This window comes from Phragmites australis, chromosome 5 (assembly GCF_958298935.1).
Source record: "Phragmites australis chromosome 5, lpPhrAust1.1, whole genome shotgun sequence".
Lineage (NCBI taxonomy): Eukaryota > Viridiplantae > Streptophyta > Magnoliopsida > Poales > Poaceae > Phragmites > Phragmites australis.
Window position 1 is genome coordinate 12980101 of NC_084925.1, and position 20448 is coordinate 13000548.

The 20448-nt window shown below is 43.9% G+C and overlaps 1 protein-coding gene and 1 pseudogene across 1 annotated transcript; one reads left to right on the plus strand and one right to left on the minus strand.

Moving 5' to 3' along the window:
- Positions 1–509: 509 nt before the first annotated feature.
- On the plus strand, positions 510–9368 carry LOC133918802 (putative elongation factor TypA-like SVR3, chloroplastic; annotated as a pseudogene).
- Positions 9369–9782: 414 nt separating this feature from the next.
- On the minus strand, positions 9783–10691 carry LOC133917826 (NAC domain-containing protein 86-like). The gene has a single exon (XM_062361666.1). It carries the CDS (start codon positions 10689–10691, stop codon positions 9783–9785), a length of 909 nt encoding a protein of 302 aa, XP_062217650.1.
- Positions 10692–20448: the final 9757 nt, after the last annotated feature.

A 20448-nucleotide genomic window follows, 5' to 3' on the forward strand; every position in this document is an offset into this window, starting at 1 on the left:
ATTTACACTCCCCCTAACTCACCCTAGCCTATCGACCGTTCTCCACCGCTCACGGCCCAGTAGCATCATGCCACTCGCCACCTCACCCGTCTTCTCTGTCAGGCTATTCTGCCTCATCTAGAGTTTTGTCTAAAGTCGGTTAGGAAGTTTGGTTAAAAAAAAGGTGATTTCCCAATTTTTACAGTAAGACTGCAATGACTTTCCTGGTTGCGGCACACACGAGCGGCCGGGGGCCAGGTAACGGATGGCCATCTCGAACTGTATTCCTTTTATTTTATGCTCTTTTTGATTCTTTTCTCCGTTTCTATTTTCTTTTATTTCCAACAGTATTCCTTCAAGAAAAAAATCGTAAAAGGAAAGGGGAGAGAATCTCGTCTTGAAAGGAATGACGAAAATTGTAAAAAAAATTGTTGGAACGTTGAAAGAAATAAAACCTTTTGTAACGAGAATTTGACTGCTGAAGCTTGAAGGGGAGCCCTTGGGTTGGTCTTATGCCCCAAGCTCCACCACCGCTCCCCGCCCCGCCCCGCCCTACAAAACCCGCCCAAACCCCATCCGCAGCAGCTCGCCGCGGCACCACCCACCACCACGCTCCACTTGTCCACTGACCCAGCCGCCATGCAGATGCAGATCCTCACCCTCCGCGCCGCCCCATCCACCCGCCGCCGCATCCAGCTCCGCCCACCTCGCCGCCGGCAGGTGCCTCCTGCGGGTCCCTCGCCGCCGGAGGCCCCGCTCCCTCAGGGCCTCTGCCTCGCTCGAGCAGGAGGTCAAGGAAGTCGCTGGCTCCCCGGCTCACTCCCGTAAATGAACTCCTGCTCCTTGTTTTCTCCTAACGCCTGGGGAGGCAATCCGGGTCCCAGGTCGGCGATGGAACTGTGGTCTTGAGCACTATGCGATACGGAGGTTGTTAACTCAGGGAGTAGGAGGGGCGTTGGATTGGATTACGGGCTTTTCGGAGAAATGAACAGCGTTGGATTAGTGTTGCCATTTCTGATTGGTGATTTGGCATAATGAAGCTTCTAAGTTCATTTAGTGATCAGTATGTTAACAACTGAAGTGAGCTTGTGATGTGTAAGATGGTACATGTAGTTCTGGTCAGTGGTCATGGAACTAGTATTGGGGTGCAGCAATCATGGCTTCACAAAATCTTAATGAATGATTGAGCCTGTAAGGCCTTGGCACTTGATGAAATTTGATGATTTCTGGCCATTCTTGTCTACTAAACCATTGGATTTGTGAAAATAGTGGTTTATGTGAAAGTCATCTGCATTTAAGGCTCACAAATAGCATGCCCACTGCCTTCCTTTTGGAAATTTGACATCGCTTGGATACTAGCTTGGTCTAGTACTCTCAGAACGATTGCTGCACCCCAATATTAGTTCCATGACCACTGACCAGAACTACATGTACCATTTCTCTTGAATTCCCATCTTTTCTGTTTAAACAATGCCAATTGAATATACTTTGTTCACTTAATTATTCAGCAGGGAAGAGTAGTCAAGCAACTAGAAGAGATGTGAGGAATATAGCAATTGTTGCTCATGTTGATCATGGGAAGACAACTTTGGTGGATTCAATGTTAAGGCAAGCCAAGGTACATTCCAGTAGTATGAAAGATTGACTGCAAATTGAACCTCTCTGCCATTCAAGCCATACAGTTGCAAATATAATGATACCTGTTCAAGACTTTGCCATCTTTGTTAATTGTCATTTATTGAGAGACAAGTGCACCTGTATTAACTGAAATCTGGACATAGTTCTGATTATGAGTGTTTATAGGCTGGTTTGGGTGGATTATTTACTTGCTTTACGTGGCTGGTCAATTATTTTCTGTCTGTTGTTCGCTATGGTCGGTTAATAGTACTGCTTTAAGTGGTCTAATACAAACATGGTAGGTTTGTCATTTGATGATATATGCTGTTTCCTCAGGGCCTGATATATTTACACTGGATTGTTTACACATCATCTGTATACACTTTTGGAAGTAAAAGGTTGATATACAAGGGGTTCCCTGAATTGATATGCATATAAGTACATAAAAACAAATTAGCAAAACTTCAATCTTGCTTCCCGATTACATGGGGAAGCAAGATGATTTTGCTTGTGAATGTATGATGCTGAAATTTTATTTCTCAGATTGTGTACAATCTGTGAAACAGCAACATGCCACGACAGTCATAACCATGCAAAGTAAAGATTGATTGCGGTAGGTAGGCTCGGCTTGTAGGGGTGCCTAAGTGATCTATAAACTACTTTTATACACCCCACTAGAAAACTATTATCTAGTTTTGTTCACTCTCAGTTGGGTTGGTGTCACATTATATCTGGATCTTTTGTTTGCAAAACTGGTGTCCCTTTCTTCAATCCGGGCTCTTCCCCTTATCAATCAATGTTAAACTAACCCCTACAAGATTGAAGGTGTTTATGACAATGGAGATGAGATAAATTAGAAACTATTTGTGGAACTCATTTCCAATGAATCACCATCCTGTCACCATGTTGTAGCAATAATCACTAGTGTGTTTACTGCAAAATGTTCCCTTGTTGGATACTCTGACTGCTTACCTTGCAGGTTTTCCGAGATAATCAAGTTGCGCAGGAAAGAATAATGGATTCAAATGATCTGGAGAGGGAAAGAGGAATCACAATACTTAGCAAAAATACATCAATAACTTATAAGGGTACTAAAATCAATATAATTGATACCCCTGGACATTCCGATTTCGGTGGGGAGGTGGAGCATGTTCGCAACATGGTGGAAGGAGTTCTCCTAGTGGTACTAGTTCCCGCTCCTCTTTTTCCCCCTCTCTTTTCTCAAATAGAGGCATGCTTCTTGTTTCATGTTTAAGTTATTTTTGGGCTTGAAACACCTTTTGACTTCGATACAAACTGCGATGCTACCACATCATGACATGGCTTCTGCATATATTCACCCAACCATTGTACTCACAGTGCATGCATATTATGTTATGCATGTAGGGTATTAATTTCATTTTCCGCTGCATGTTACCCCATGTCCGTATCAAATTGATTTCTGAAAAATCCAGTAATTTAGATTGAGGAAACAAGTGTGATATCATCGGATTAATTAAGTTTATCTGCTTCATAGGTTGATTCTGTAGAGGGGCCTATGCCACAGACAAGATTTGTTCTGAAGAAGGCTCTAGAATTTGGACATGCTGTTGTAGTAGTTGTAAACAAGATTGACAGACCTACTGCCCGGCCAGAGTTTGTGGTGAATTCAACATTTGAACTATTTATCGAATTAAATGCAACTGATGAATTGGTAAAGTAGTTATATCTGTACTCTTGTTAATATAATTACTCTTTTGGTTTATCAACACAGGTCATATCCTAGTACTCGTTTTCATGTTTGATTGCAACATGCCAGTGTGATTTCCAAACAGTCTATGCAAGTGGAATTAAAGGAAAGGCTGGGCTATCTCCAGATAATTTTGCCGATGATCTTGGACCCCTTTTCGAGGCTATTCTTAGATGCATTCCAGCCCACACATTGAGAAAGATGGTGCCCTGCAATTGCTTGTGAGTTATCTTGCGTCATTTTCTGCGTTTGATTTGCATGTTTGAAGCTGCATTATGTTCACACATCTCATTTCATGAGTGTGGTGAATGCCTAGTAGCTTTTGTGATAATATTTGTAGAAGTTTCTCTAACCAAGTTTTCCATTATTACGCAATTATCGATTTTACCTCACAAATGTTACCTCCTAAAGTGTAGATCTATAGTTTCTTTTCTGTTTTGTTTGTTAATGTACTGTCATCTCTGGTGAAACTTTAAATTTAGATGCTTAAATAGTTAGATCGATGTAATGGGAAGCGACAATGCTATTCTAAGATGCCAAAAGCCATATTATGGAAACTATGACTGATGCTTGCGACAATAAACATTGTTTTGGAAATGAACTATTTCTGATATTCTCAATCAATAAACAGTTTTTTGTATTCTTGGACAGGTAATACTCCTATCTTGATTCATATTCACAGCTGACCTCGCATAAACTGATGTCACATGAACATTTGGTCATACTAGTACTACTAGTCGGATGGCTGTGTGTTGCAACGGATCTTGAATAAACAATTAAGAAGTCGTAATCTCTCCCTCTGATATACTCATCATTCACAAACAATTACCCATAAATCTAGATGTAAATCTTTTAATCAATCGTTGCTAAGTCCCAGATTTCTGTATCATAAGCCATGTAAACAATTATGTGCAGAATACCTCCACAGAAGATCATCACTTTCATATGCACATGCATATGAAAATCAATCTATAGAGCTTCTTCCAGGCTTCATATCCCAGAAACTCACCAAAAGCACATAATATGAATACATTATTTATTTTGCTGCTTCTTTCAGGCTTCATGTTTTATAGAGCTTCAATTAACTTATTCTGAACAAGTGTCTACTGATATGCAGGTATCTAATACTGAATATGATGAGCACAAAGGAAGAATAGCAATTGGCCGGCTGCATGCAGGAGAACTGCAGCGTGGCATGGAAGTCAAGGTACAAATTTGCTTAGCTTGTGCATGTTTCTGCTTGACAATGTGTACATGGATGTTCCAATGAGAAACTACATATAAGAAACATGGTAGCATCATGGACAGGCTCAATGAAAGGAAAGAATTAAATTCCTACTGATCCTTGTGCTTAATACAGAGAGAAATATACTGTTATAATGAGGTGGTATATGGTCCTTATTCAATACTCCCTCCGTTCTTTTATGTTTGCAGTTTTAGCTCTTCAAAAGTGTTCTTTTTTGTTTGTAGTTATAGGATTTCAATAAGAAAAATAGCTACATGTCCCTATCCCATTTAATGCATGATACAATTTACTAAGCCTATCTCTTTTGTCCATTGGTTGCCATGGGTGGTTGTGAAGACAAACTAATAAAAAAAAACTCGACCCAAGGGGAGAAACATCCCGAAGGTATTGCATTAAGGTCGAGAAAAGGTCCTGAAAGCCGGCTACAACCCGCACACTATCGCTGAGCGACCACGCCACGACCATGGGGAACACACAGCAAGGGGCCTATTTTTGCGAGAACTAGGGATTGAGCCCTGGTTGGTAGCCTCACACTTGGAGGTCTTATCACCGTGCTATTCGCACATTCTCTTGTGAAGACAAACTAATTTAATGAGATACGAAAGGACATAACTTTAATAGAGTGTTAGGCCTTTTCTTATTACTTGTGCCCAAGGCTAAAACTACAAACATAAAACAACAGAGGGAGTATAAGTTATGGAAAATGTTATCCAGTTTCCGCCTCAAAGCATGTGAACTTCTTTTACAAGACTAATGTGTAGAGCATTTTTCATGAGTACCTGGGGTGTCCCACTCCTATTTAAGTTTACCGCCTTTTAATTCATCTCAAGTTTTCTAGAGGAAGTCAGTGAGTAAAGAAAAGAATAAATGATAAGAAAACTGCTGGGATAATTTGTGGCCTGGGAAGGCCCCACATCTTTTTATCATACTCTTTAGAATCTAGATGATGCACCCTATTTTGACGTTGGCTTTCTAACATGCGCGTTCAGGTGCATGTGAGCAAACATTACAAATGCCAGTTTATGAGCACTAGAAGATTGGAAGTGCTTTTATCAAATATGTGAATAGTGATGGGATATACACATATTGTTGCTACTTTAAGTGTCTGTCTGCACCTTTGCACCTTTTCATGGTCTTCTTTTTTCTGTGAAAAGAGGTTCTATTCTTTATAATCAGAGATTATTGTGGCATGCTGGATGTTCAAAATAATACCTTAGAATATGTATCTCACTTATTGGTTCCTAACTCTTATTAGGCCTTCTCCAGAATAAAAATTAGACAAAAAAGTATCTTCACCTATTATTGCAGTCTAGCTTATATTGATTTTATGATTTTTTTGCAGGTTTGTACACCAGACGATGCTTGCAGGATTGGCAAAATAAGTGAGCTTTTTGTATATCAGAACTTCAGCCATGTTCCAGTTGAATCTGTTAGTGCTGGTGACATTTGTGCTGTATGTGGGATGAATGATATCGTGGTAGGTGTCTGTTCATCTTTTATTCAAATCTTTCAGTTCACATTTATCCTTATGACATGGATTTTATGGTTTGAACTATGCAGATTGGGGAGACGATAGCTGATAAAGTTTCTGGAACACCCTTGCCAACTATTAAAGTGGAGGAGCCGACTGTCAGAATGTCGTTCTCCATCAATACCTCACCTTTTGTTGGACGAGAGGTACTACTAACCTCCACTCTAACTTTAGACATTGTGTCTCTACTTTCAAGCATTCTCTTCCGTAGTTAAGAGAATTGAAAGATGTATAAGATAATCTTGATTACTTCACTCCCACCTATCTCTTGTTTTTGTTGTCCTGGAATCCATGCAGTCAACCTTTTGAAGACCATTAATGTTCATAAAATTTATTTGTATTTTTCTCATGAAAATGATATTAGTAGTTTTGATACCAAAAGTACTTTGACATTGTTATGTTTTTAGTAATTTTTGCTAACATATAATTAGATTTAGATGAAGTAATAGAATGCTGACAAATTTGTCTCTTCCCATTGGCTTATCACAGGGAAAATATGTTACTAGCCGAAATCTCCGTGATAGGCTATATCGTGAGCTTGAAAGGAACCTGGCTATGAAAGTGGAAGATGGGGAGACTGCTGACACATTTCTTGTTAGTGGCAGAGGAACACTGCACCTCACATATTGATAGAAAACATGTAAGAACATCTGAACTTCGCCTCTGTCAGTAACTCGGTACACTTCTGTTATTGTCTTGAGAGCAACACAAACTATTACAGGAGGAGAGAAGGGTATGAATTTATGATTGGACCTCCAAAGGTCATAAACAAGACAGTGGATGGAAAGCTACTAGAGCCTTATGAGGTTTGTTTCTCCTTCAATGACATAATAGAGTTGTAATTCATTTTGCTGATTTCTCAAAAATAAACCTCTTATTTTATCAATCCAGTGTTCCTGGAACTCTTTAGTCCTTAGTTTCCATGTATCCAATGTGTTCGTGTTACTTGCTCCAGATAGCTGCTGTGGAGGTTCCAGAGGAATATATGGGATCAGTTGTTGAGCTTCTAGGGAAAAGGCGTGGAATAATGGTTGACATGGTAGCTAGTGGGTTCGTACCATAGTACCATATGATTCATTCATCAGATCAGTAGTGCTACTGCTATTCTGGAAAAATGCTTTATTACATTTTTTAATAATACGCTGATCAGAAAATGAAAGAAAATGAGACCTGTTGCCAAAAGTGTTCTAATTCCAGGCGGGAACTGCTCAGAACCAACTGATTTCCTAGAACAGCCTTGGAGTCCAGTTCAACTCTTCCACCACTGAATGACTTAATTTTTTGTTACTAATTTTTCAACATAATATTTTATATTACTAATTAATAAAGGTACAGAAATAAGTTTTGTACTTTATGCATAGGACTATTGGTGCACTTACTCATAAAAAAAACTGGCCAATATCCAAAACTGATGAATCTGACAAACTGACCAATTTTCCAAAACTGATCTGGGTCTAGGTTTCCTCCCCAGCTCTGAGATCCTGAACCATGACTGCCAACATACCAAAGGAAAAATTAAATTCAAAATATGTCAGTATGAACAAAAGTGTAATGATGAATTGAATTCTTGGATTTGGTACTACTGGTTTCCGTGATACTACTTCTCTCCAAAGAACATGTATAATACAATTCTCACTCGCACTTTCCTCTGAAAACTGCAATTTTTATTCCATGTCAGTCTTATTTATACGAGATATTATGTCTTTGAGCAACTTTTGACCCTTACCAAATAAATAGAAGAACATTTTTTGCACAGTTCATCCATGGTCAGTTTGCACAATTTGAATTGGGAGTTGATAATTTCTTTTAGTGCATCAGTCCTTATTTACAAACTGTATCTTTTTCTGTGAAGAATTCATGCAGGAATGAATATTTCTAATGAAAAAAGATCTGATCTTTGATTAAGAAAGGAAAAACTTTACTTTATTATTGATTTAGCTTGTTCTTAACTCAATTATATCCCAGTTTTTTGCATACTAACATTCTTCCTCCTATTGATTTTTTTTTTCTTGACGAAAATTATTTCGAATTGTAGGCCAGAGGGAACAACATTGCTGAAATACAAGATTCCTACCAGAGGCCTCATTGGACTTCGGAATGCAATTCTAACAGCTTCTCGAGGCAGAGCTATACTCAACACAATCTTTGACAGCTATGGCCCATGGGCTGGAGATTTTAGTTCACGCGATCAGGGCTCCTTGGTATGAATAAGTTCTAAAGCAGTGAGTTTTTTTCTTAAATTTACCGCAGCATCTTACTTGGACGAAATGATCCAGATTGCATTTGAAGATGGAAGCACTACGTCTTACGCACTTCTAAATGCACAAGAAAGAGGTCTGTTGTTTGTTTCTCCCGGGCAAGATGTTTACAAAGGCCAAATAATTGGCATCCATCAGCGACCAGGTGATTTAGCAATTAATGTGTGCAAGAAAAAGGCAGCAACAAATGTCCGTTCCAACTAGGAAACTACCGGTAAAGCTTCATTTGCACTCACGCTCAGCAGTTCAATGATTTTCATTGCTAGCAAAATTTACAATCTTTTATATGATGAAAATTAGGTCTGTGAGTTATTGCTTCTGAACAGAAACTTCCCAACTTAACTACCACAAGAAGCAAGCAAAATAAATGATAAAATTTTGAAACAGGAGAGAATAAAGAGATCTGGGTATATTAGTCATGCATTACAGGCATATACACATACATATGCTTTTATTACTACACTAATATTCAGATCAGCTGTTAGCTTTTGACCGACAATACGTTGAGTTCTGTTCATTTTCCTATTCTGCAGTGGTTCTTGACGAACCATTAAGCTACAGTTTGGATGACTGCATAGAGTATATTCAAGAGGATGAGATAGTGGAGGTTACTCCTGCAAGCATCCGCATGTGCAAGAACCCAAAAATTTCGAAGAAAAAGTAACAATATAGACATCAGTTTCAAATAGTAGCTGTCTATTGCTTTGCCAGCGATGATAGGGGTATATGACTGCTGCACCCCACAAGTCAGTCACCAGGGTATTTTTGGTGGTCTACAGGTCACAGGTTACCAGATTCATATATTGGAGTATACTCAATTTTGTGATGAGTTATTCTCTTGTTTCCTCATTAGAGAGGCTGGACATTGGAGTAGTCTTTTAGGCTGATGATAAGCTAACCTCAGCTGTTACATATATGTAGATCATATAGATGCTGTACATGATTCTTTCAGCTCTAATCACGGATTGGAGCTAAGATTTAACGGAGTACACTGCTACTACTGGTACATTTTTCTTGTGTAATTCAGGGTTGGTACTGTAATCCGTACGTACAGTTTCACACTGACAAACTAGAGAGTGCAGAACCTTGCAGAAATATTTGATCATTAGATTGATAGGTAGGGGTAAACATGAGCACATTAGTGGATTACAGAAGTGTGGTCTACGAGGAAAAACAAGCATTGAATCAACAGCTTAATTCGCTGCTTCCAGTTAGCCGCCTACATCCAGGGGGGGGGGGGGGAACGAACTCCTAGCTACAAAATTTGGTGCTGCTTCTTGCAACAGCCCCGACCATGTCACCGAACAACTGCCAGTTCTTGACAAGAAAGGATTCTTCTAGGCCTAGCTAACAGAAGATGAAGCCGCCCCATTCAGCACCGTCCTGCGTTACGGCGGCTGTGCCGCCGATGTCCGGCACGGCTCAGATGCTCTGGAGATCAACCGCTAACGAGCCCCAAAACTTCTGCTGGTCTTCGTCTCCTCCATACAGGTGCTCCGCCGTGCTAGATTCTTGGACCATCGGCGGCGGCATCAGGACGTGATCGACCTGCTCCTGTGTAGATGACACTTCCTCCTCGAACTCCAAGTAGGTCTCTTCATCGGCTTCAAGGAAACCACCAAACAGCGCGATGTCTTCGTCAGTAAAAACAAGTTGCGCGGGTTCTTGGTCGGTAAGAACAAGCTGTGGGGATTCTTGGTCCGCAGAAGCGCGTGCCGCGCCGTAACCTTCATCGAATGTCGTCGTCGTCGTCCCAGGACAAGAAATTGCGGAACCACTGTCGGCGGCTGGATCGACGCGCGAGCGCTGAGGCGAGGATTCACCTTGGCAGTCGTCGTCGTCCGGCATGCGCTTGCGCTTCTGGCCGTGGCCGGTGAAGGAGACGTGGCAGATCCTGAGGGACAGGCAGGGCGGCTTGGTGATGGTGTACTCGTGCATCACCCACCCAGTGCTGCCGCCGCCCATGCGCAGGGTAAGGTTGTACTTGCTCCATTTGATCTTCTCACCGCCGACACACAATTCGTAGGGGATGCGCCTCTGTCCTTTCCACGTCCCCCCGCCGTCGCAGCTGCGATCCTGGCGGGCTCCTTCCTTGGTGTCGCTGGTGCGGACGCAGAAGTAGGCCTCGTCGTCGTCGGCCAGGTGGTGGCGCTCGAAGAGCTTCCAGGGAAGCGTGCTGGCCGCCGTGTCGTCATCGACGATGACGGCGGGGAACAGGACTGGCTGGCCGCGGGCGCGCGGCAGCAGGTAGAACTCCACGACCTCCTCGTCATCGGGGCTGAACTTTACACCGCACGGCAGCCCTAGGATCTTCGCCGCCTTTGCTGACATGGTGGTTCTTGGTCTCGGAGAGAATGAGATCGAGAGACCAGTGGGGGAGATAGGGGTGTGGGTTGCGTGGGTTGCCTCGGAAGAAAGTGTGGGGATTTATAGGCGACGCCAGCAAGAGGCATCGCTGTGGATCCGCGCGAATCCGAAAAATCGTGTATTTCGTAGGGGAATTGACGAAGCTCTGCTGATTTGGAAAGTTCGGAGACTGCTTCTTTGATTTTCGGTAGTCGCGTTATTATACCGAAATTAAGCGCAGTTGTAGAAATATGGAGCGCTATGTCAGGAGCATTCTCATCATAGGTACCATCCGATCTTAGCTAGGTCTTCCGAGAGTGGAACTGTCGATGGATCTTCTAGTATTGGTGGCTGCTGATTTGGATCATAAATTTCGGCATCAAACTGACGCTGGTGGGAACATTCTCATCGTACGTACCATTCACGGCATTTGCAATATCACCTTCATCTCTTGGTGTGGAGTTGGAGCTGCAAGAGCTCGTGGTTTAAATCAACAGATTATTGGTAGTTCTCAATTGATTAGTCTTCATCGATTGGTTGGTCCTTAATGTAAGAAATATTATCAATTGATTGGTCTTCATCAAACTTAAAAAAAAAAAGAGCACCGCGGGGGGAGGACGCCCTCCGGGATTTCATTAAGCGGGCGAGGCACTCGAACGCTAGCCGGTAAGGTTGCGACCGTGCGCCCCTACTGTTGCACCAGCAAGACCTTCTTGTCTTCATCAAACTTTGATCTTACATCTTGAGGAGTATTAACATATACCTTGCACCTAATAACATTTGGTGCTCTAAGGGATGCCTTTTGTAACACCTGTATTTTACCCATTAAATTTTACTAAAAATTTGATTTTTTTAAAAATTTTCAACAAATCAAATAAGAGTTAGATTGGGCAAAATACTTTGAATAGGAATAAAAATTGAAAATTGAAAATATACTCAAACCAAATCATAATGCATTTAAGAGTTTTAAAATTTGTTTGATTTGAAGATTCGAGTTCAAACTTGAATTCAGTTTAAATTTGAACTTCTCGCTTTCTAGAATAAGCTTAAACAATTCCAAACCTCCAGACTTTCCACAAGCTGAATTCCCTTCCCTTCTCTTTTCGGCCCGTCCGTCGACACCCCTCCGCCCACAAGGCCACAACGCTTCATCCCAACTCCAACCCATCCCGCATTGTACAATGCCAGCCGCTGACTTGTTGAGCCCACCTCCCCTTTCTCCCTCCCCTGGATGCCCGCGGCCACCATACCACTTGGTTGCAGGCTTCATACAAAAACCCTCACAGCCAACTACTTAGCCATCCAAGGGTGGCCGCATAAGCCACTTTGCAGGCTCTGTCTTTAGGAACCTAAAACCCTAAACCACCTTTGCAAGGATTCTGTCTGCATGAAACAAGTTTGGGAATTGATTCCCGGGTGGTGCAGTTTGCATATACCAAACCACCAGGATTCAACCAATGGCATAAACAATCGGTGGGATAGAGCCTTGAGCTATTAAGTGAAGCCTTAATATATACCATGCTGGAATGTTTGGAAAGAGAGAAATCGTCAAAATTTTCAGGTCAGGTGCATGATAATCAACAGGTCATTTTTCTCGTCAAGGAGTATATAAATCAAATGAATCTAGTGTTAACTCAATTATCTCAAATTATATATATAGCCTAAGGGTATGATTGTTTGCCCCGTGGATTTTGCCCTCATGGGTTGTATATGCAGGCCAAGGGGAAACATGCTGAGTTGCATCATATTTGTTAAAAAGAATAGTGTTTGGTTGATTGTTGTCTTGACAGACTGAGTTGAGTTTTTATTTGGTTGACCGAATTTGAAGTCGCATGAGATGATGAAAGAATTGAGATTGTGATTGGTTGCTCGTATAAAAGTGATTTTATGACACTAACGCATGGTCCAACCTACATGAGCGGATGCAGGGTGGACACAGACAGACCCTAATAGCATGAACACGTGATCATGACATAGATGACTTTTAGAAAAATCTATCTATGATATTGTCTATAAAATCTGTAAACCAACATAACACTTATCACAGAGCAAAAGTGCATTGAGGGGGTAAACCAACATAGCCATGACACATTAAGCCAATCACATCTATTAGGGAGATAACAACAAGCAGGATTCAACAATTGAATCAACTGGCCACTAGATTAGGCAACAGAGGGCTCATATGCGCCGGCCAAATGCATAGCACAATAGCCAAACATAAACAGAACAAAAGACCATAACAATCGAGCCATGAGCAAGGCACCACGACGAGTACAACAGAGACCATGGCAACACATAGCCAGTGCGGCATACGCAGTGACAACCAAGCTCGGATCAATAGGTGCGACATAGACAGGAGCACACACGGCCGGCTAGCACATTAGTAAGCACGACAGCAACTCAACCACATGGAGGCACACACGCACGGTGGTGCTCAGACGCCCAGCTATCATTCTAGCGGCTCTTTGACTCCCAGCTGGTGGCACATGACATTGCAGAAGGAAAAAAAGGGGTAGTGAACACACGTGCACATGCCAGCCGCATGCCCACCTCCACAGTCACGGCATGAACACCGGCTGAAGCTCATCCACATCAAAAGCACCAACGGCAACCACATTGACCCGAGCACCTATCCACGGCCATGGCAACAAGACCGACCGACTTAGAGAACAAAAGAGCAGCCGGCCACCATATCAAAGCACGGCGCCACTTCCACGGTCGCAGCAACGAGGCCGGCCGGATCACAAGAACAAAAGACAGCTGAACCAAATCACAGTATGACATCACTTCCACGGTCGCGGCAACGAGGCTAACCCAATCACAAGAACAAAAACAGCCAAACCAAATCACAGCACGACACCACCTATGAGCACAGCACGGCATGGAGGCCGGCCGGCCAAGAGCACCCGCGAGGATGGCGCGGCACGGAGGCCAGCTGGCCAAATCCACAGCAGAAGGCTTCATTGGAGGGGAGGAAAGGGTAGAGGGAAGCTCAAATTAAGAACCCACCACATCGGGTATCTCCGGTGACAACCATTGGCAGTGACTCCGGCTTCTCTCTCTTTCTCTAGATGGATTTTCTCTCTTCTCTCCCTTTCATCTCTCGCTCTCTAGCTCTCTCTCTCTCTAGCTCTCTCTAATCCGGTCCCCCTCACCACGAGCACCCCTCCCCGAACTATATAGCCGGTGTCTAGGGTTCCCACATGGCAAAAACAGACTGAGGCCGTTCGGATTTGGGGGAAGGATAAGAATGGGGAGGAGATTAGTACGGGAAGGGATGAGGACGAGAGCCCACAGCTTGGAGAGAGAGCGGCACGGCTCAGGAGCACAGCGCGAGTGCGATCGAGGTGTGTGCTCGGGCGCTAGGCCCAGGGAGTAGAGGGAAGGGGGAAAGGAGAAGGGGAGCAGGTCGGCTTGGCCGATGGCGCGGCACGGGAGCACAGGTGAGGCAGCCGAGTGCAAGGGGAGGCAGCACAGGTGAGAGAGAGGCGCCGCATGCAATGGGAGGAGGAAGAGGGCACAGGAGCTGGATGGCTCGGACACGTAGGGCAGCCAAGCCGGTTGGAGAGGCAGCGCGTTCAGAGGAGAGGCAGCACGCGTGAGGAGGAGGAGACACAGGAGCCAGTTGGGCGCCCTAGGGCAGCCAATCAGCGTGGAGACAAGGAGGCTATGGGCTAGGCCGAGCCGGCCTGGCTTGTTGTAAGGGAAAAAGGAGCCGGGCTGACCGACGAAGCAAAAGGCCATCCGAGCCTTTTTCTCTTTTTTTCTTTTTTTATGTATGTGTATGTACGCTGGTGCAGATATACCACAAAATGACGTTGTACAAATGCCCCCCCATCAAGTTGAGCTCGTGCGAGAGAAAGGAGCGAGAGCTCGACTTGGTGCACATAAACTTGAAGGAATATATAGCTGTCGAGTATCACCTCGGAGCTTTTTCACTACATCTGCTTTGCAGAGCCAACCATTGATGATCATCTTTAACTTATGGTGGAAAGATGCAACACTCCTCAAAAGAAATATATCAACTCTACTGTGACCTTGGGAGGTGCCAGCCAGTTTCGTCGAAAAGGGTTTGACTCCACTGCGACCTTGGGAGGTGCCAGCCAGCGTTGTCATAAAAGACAGAGGACCCCACTACGACCTTAGGAGGTGTTAGCCAGTAAGGACCTCTTAAGAGAGATTTTGTCAACTCTATTGCGACCTTGTAGCAGCCACGATACCAACCAATAGGGTTGAAGGGTTTCACAGCTCCATACGAACCGCACTGGCACGCTTCATTGCTCCTAATAGTCCTCAGTTGTGGCGAAACTTGGCGCCACTTCCAAGGGGATCCTCGATTCTACTGCGACCTTGGGAGGTGCCAGCCAGTGTTGTCGAAGAAACAATTAACTCCACTGCAACCTTGGAAGGTGCCAGCTAGTGAAGGTGAAAATTTCATAGATCCGTAGACACAAAGATGGTGTCCTTCTCTACTTCATCAAGCTATAATAGCTATGAGAAAAATGGTTAATGATAATAAAAGGGAAAATGCATACTAATAACCATGTTTGATGCATTTAATGTTTTGAAATATGGGCTTTTCTTATGTCACTGAGCTATGAAGTGAACCCAAGATACGGCCACAAGAGACTCTTTCCTCCGGAGACGATGAAGAGTCATGATAAATGAATTTAATTGTATGACACTTGAGTGTACATGTGAAGAACACATGCTTGAAAGTGCTTCTGAAATGATGGGAGTTCCCCAAAACTACCTTCTTGGCTAGAGCACACTGATACCTGTACTTTCTGGAGGCCGTATTTGTGGGTGGCACGGATCAAAGATGGGTAGGAAGCAAGCTGTGTCATTGTTGCCTTCATTTTTTGCGATGGTGGTGAATGATGGTCACTCGCCGGCATTCGCAGTTTACGTGCCACCTATTGATGGTGGCTTTACTTGCACATTGTTGGTTCTTCTCCATTAACATTGGGAGGGCTTTGACTTGGTGACCCCTTAGATTTGGTGTTTTGAACTTGATTGACCTTCATCGGATCTTTGAATTTGCTTGAGCTTGAGCTTGATCTTGGGATTGTGAATGCCTTTGAGATTCCACAATCCACACTCTGTGGTACTAAACCTCCCAGACAACTTTTGTGTAACAAGACCCTTGTTTCTATCATGCTGGGGTGGCAAGAAGCTGCACACATACCCATGACTTGTGTCGGGAAGGTAACCCTCTCTTGCTCTTTTCCTATAGTCATCCCTGGGTGAATTGATGATGGGGTGGAAGAGTATAGGGTTGCCAAACGGCTGGTCGCTTCAGAGATAGAATGAGTCAACCTCGACGCCCAAGTGTAGATAGAGGAACATGTGTCTTCTGTGCAGCGTGTGTTCATTATCACAGCTCAAAACCACCACAATACTTTGTACATCTCCGGAAGTGAGTCCTGCAAGTAGCCATATCCTGAAATCGCAGCTCAGCGACGGGTAGAAAAGCCATGAGTATTGTTGGGTGGATCGACACCCTTTATTTATGAAAAACAACATGTAATGAGCCTCGGAGTTCTTCCTTTTCAATATTAATCCAAGAGGAATGGAGGACATATTTAAGCAAAATACTTTTTGAGAAAACAACCATTAATAGGATGCATCGGACGAACGCCCGCCTGGTTAATGAGCTGATAGGCACCTCCATCATAAACCTGTTCTACAACGTAGGGCCCCTCCCACTTTGGCTTAAGTTTACCTTTGCTTTTTCCAGTGAGTACGATTGGGCACCTCAAAACAAATACGAATTTGTCCTTCCTAAATACACGAAGTTTGACAAGCTTGTCATACACTCGGATTATGTTCTGCCTATAGAACTAAAGATTTTGGAGGGCCTTGAGGCGCTCTTCTTCAAGGGCATCCAATTCTTGGAGCCGAAGGTGAACCCTTTCATCTTGTGTAATCTCATTATGCATGGCAACCTAGAGCACCGGAAGCTCCGGATCAAGTGGTAAAACAGCTTATGTGCCGAAGACAAGCGAGTAGGGCGTTGACTGCATGAGGGGTACGAACAGTAACCCGATACGCCCATAATGCTTCAAAGAGACGGTCATGCTAATCCCTCTTGTGCTTTGTGACTGTGTTTTTCAGAATGCCCACAATGATCTTATTAAATGCTTTAGCCAATCCGTTGGCTTGAGGGTAGTACCCTGTGGAATAGTTCCACTAAATTTTGTACTTTTCAGCTAACTTATAGATCTTACTTGACTTGAAAGACAATCCGTTGTCGAAGGTGATACGGTGAGGAACTCCGAAACGGTATATGATGTTACGCTTGAGGAAGTTGATGACATTGTTGGATTTCACCCCCCTCAAAGGAATTGCTTCCGCCCACATAGAGAAGTAATCAGTGGCGGCAAGAATGAACTGCTACCCTTTAGAAAAGGGCGGCCTGATTTTGCCGATTATGTCGATACCCTAGACGTCGAAGGGCCAAGAGGGTACAGTCGGGTGTAAAGGAACTGGGGGACGATGCTTGAAGTCCTCGTGTCTTTGGCAGTCGTAGCAAGACCGTGCCACTTGAATACAATCAGTTATCATACCGAGCCAATAGCCTCCTGAAAGCTTTAGGTTGTGATACATCTTTGGTCCACTCTGATGACCACCGCAAACACCGGTGTGTACTTCTTTCAAGGCTTTATCTGCCTCGCTTTGGGACAAGCATCGAAGAGGTATCTCATGCCCATAAGAGCGTCGATACAGGATTCCTGCTTTGTATATGTATGAGGGGAGTCGCCTTTGCAATTAGCTCTTGCGACAGGGTCACTTGGCAGACCACCATGTTTGAAATAATCCAAGAAAGACTTATGCCAATCTTGTTCATCAACTTCAGTAGTTACCATGGTATTCACTTCGTAGTCTTCAGGAACGAGCTCGAGTACAGCTGGTAGAAGCCATCTCTCTTCAACTCTTACTTCCGCTTGCCCATCAGGTAACGCAAGGGTTGCAGCTAGCTTTGCAAGAGCGTCCGCTGAAGCATTCTTGATTTGAGGGATGTGCCTGGTATGTATGTGCTCACATTTCTCCATGAGCTTGCGAGTGGCTTCCCAATATGGAAACAACTCGGGCTTGCACACTTCATAGACTCCATTAACCTGCCTCACAATGAGTTGAGAATCTCCGTATGCATAAAGAATGCGTATATCCATAGGGAGTGCGAGAAGCAGCCCCAAGATGAGGACCTCGTATTCGGCTTCATTGTTGTAGCATTCCTTCTTAAGCAAGGAAAAAAGGAATGGTATAACATTTCTCCTTTGGGGCTCTTGAACACTATCCCTGCACTGGCTCTCCTACGAGGAGTCCCATCGGGGTCGGACTCTTGCGTGAAGCGGCATCAAAATAGAGTTCCCATGAAGTCTCCATGTCGACTGTGAATACTTCTTCATCAGGTAATTCTGTGACTAAGGGAGAATTATCTGGAACAGGATGCACCTCTAGAAAGTTAGCTAATGCCTACCCTTTGACAGCTTTATGAGGAACGTACATGATGTCGTACTCCATCATCAATAACGCCTATTTTTCGACCCTACCTATAAGAGCGGGCTGCCTAAGGATGTACTTCACAGGGTCTGCTCGTGCAATGAGATGGACCTCATGTGCTAACAAATAATGTCGTAGCTTCTTGAGTGCAAAGATTAGCGCTAGACAGAGCTTCTCAATGGAGGGAGTAATTGCATTTAGCTCCCACCATGGTCCTGCTGATATAGTAGCATGCAACTTCTTTGCCTTCGTCATTAATTTGCTTAAGAAGGGCACCGATGGAAGCGTGTTGTGCTGCGATGTACAAGATAAGAGGCCGCCCTTTTGATGGGGGCCATCAACTCAGGTGGATGAAGTAGATACTGCTTAATGCCGTCTAAGGCGTTTTGACATTGCTCGTCCCAAATGAACGGCACACCTTTCTTCATGAGCTTGGAGAAGGGCTGAATTCGCCCGAAAAAATTAGAAATAAAGTGTCTGATGTACGTTAGCTTTCCCTGCAAAGACTTGAGCTCTTTTAAATTCTCTGGCGGAGGCATCTTAAGGATTGCCTTTATCTTTTTGGGCTCGATCTCAATGTCTCGGTAGTGCATAATGAAGCCTAGGAAAAAGCCAGATTGTACGACAAAGGCACACTTGAGCGGGTTCATCTTGAGATGGTACTTGCGCAGTCTCTCAAATACGACGCGCAAATCTTCTTGATGATGCTCACGCTCTTAGGTCTTGACCACCAAATTGTCGATGTAGCATTCTATGGACTGGTGGATGAGGTCATCAAAGATGAACGTCATAGCGCGCTGGTACGTAGCACCTACATTTTCAAGCCAAAGGGCATTACTGTATAGTAAAAGTTACCTTTTGGGGTCCTGAATGCCGTGTTAATGGCATCATGTGGATCCATCCTAATCTGGTTGTAGCCGGAGAACCCGTCCATGAAAGAGAGGGCTCCAAAACCTGTAGTAGCACCAATCACCAATTCAGTGATCGGAATAGGGAAGTCGTCCTTTGGGCTAGTGCGATTCAGGTCAAAAGTCTACACAGACCTGGACTTGCCCGTTCTTCTTCATTACCGGTACGATATTAGTGAGCCATCGAGGATATTGCACCTCTTTGATGAACCCCACTTTAATCAACTTATCAACCTCGGCAATGATGTCATCTTGTAACTCCAGGCGGAAATGCCGCGGATGTTGTTTAATGTGACGAAACTGCGGGTCAATTGCTAACTTATGAGTAGCGACATGTGGATCAAGACTCGGCATTTCTTTGTATGACCTTGCAAAAAAATCTCATTAATTCATTAAAAATTATTTATAATCTTTACACTCTTCATGTGAGAGCATAGAACTTACAAAAGTGGGGCGAGGATCATCCTCACTCCCGAGATTAATCTCTAAAACCTCATCCATAGTCTGCTGCCTGCCATCCTCCAACTAATAAGGAGCTAGAGTAGCATTGAGGATTTCTCCATGATGAACTAGCGTTAGTTCATGTATCTTGGCCAAGAGGTATTGCTCGTCTCTCAAGCCATGTCGGGCGTTAGCCGCAGTGCAGAACGATCGGGGATGATGAGGGACTTCATATATCTCGCTCAAGTCCTCTTCATCGGATGATGTCTCATCATCATCCTCATGCCCCATTTTTCACCTGGACAAATAGCGTTACATGTGACGACTTCGGGATCATCATCATCCTCTCCATCGCTCTCACACGAGGCAAAGGGACGGTGGCTGACTCTGTACCTAGTACGAGGGAGACGACCCTTCTTTACAAGTCGTTCTGACTAGCTCAACCATTCTTCACACACGTTGGGCGGAGATTGCAATCACTGGATCCTTTGCAACTTGATTCCAGACTTCTTGAGTAAGGGGACCATGCTTGGTGCAACCCTCAAAGTCCCAGTAACTTCCTCTTTATCCGCTTCAGGATCTAGAAAATTCAGTACGAGGTTACAACACTGAGTATGTGGAACCTTATAGAAAATGGTCGGACTTGTGTATCCCTGAGGATCGGGAACAGCTCTGACCTCTAATGGTGTAGCAACTAAAGTGTAAAGTGATGGAAACAGAAGAAGAGGAGAGCTCGAGGCTACCTTCTCAATTTTGGCGACTATCTTCTTCACTCTCCCTTCTTTATGTTCAAGGGGTGTAGAGTCAGCCACTTCATTGGGCACCTGTAGTGTTTGCGTGTCGACTGGAGGGGCATTTGTTGGGCCCTCATGCTCTGTCACAAGAGG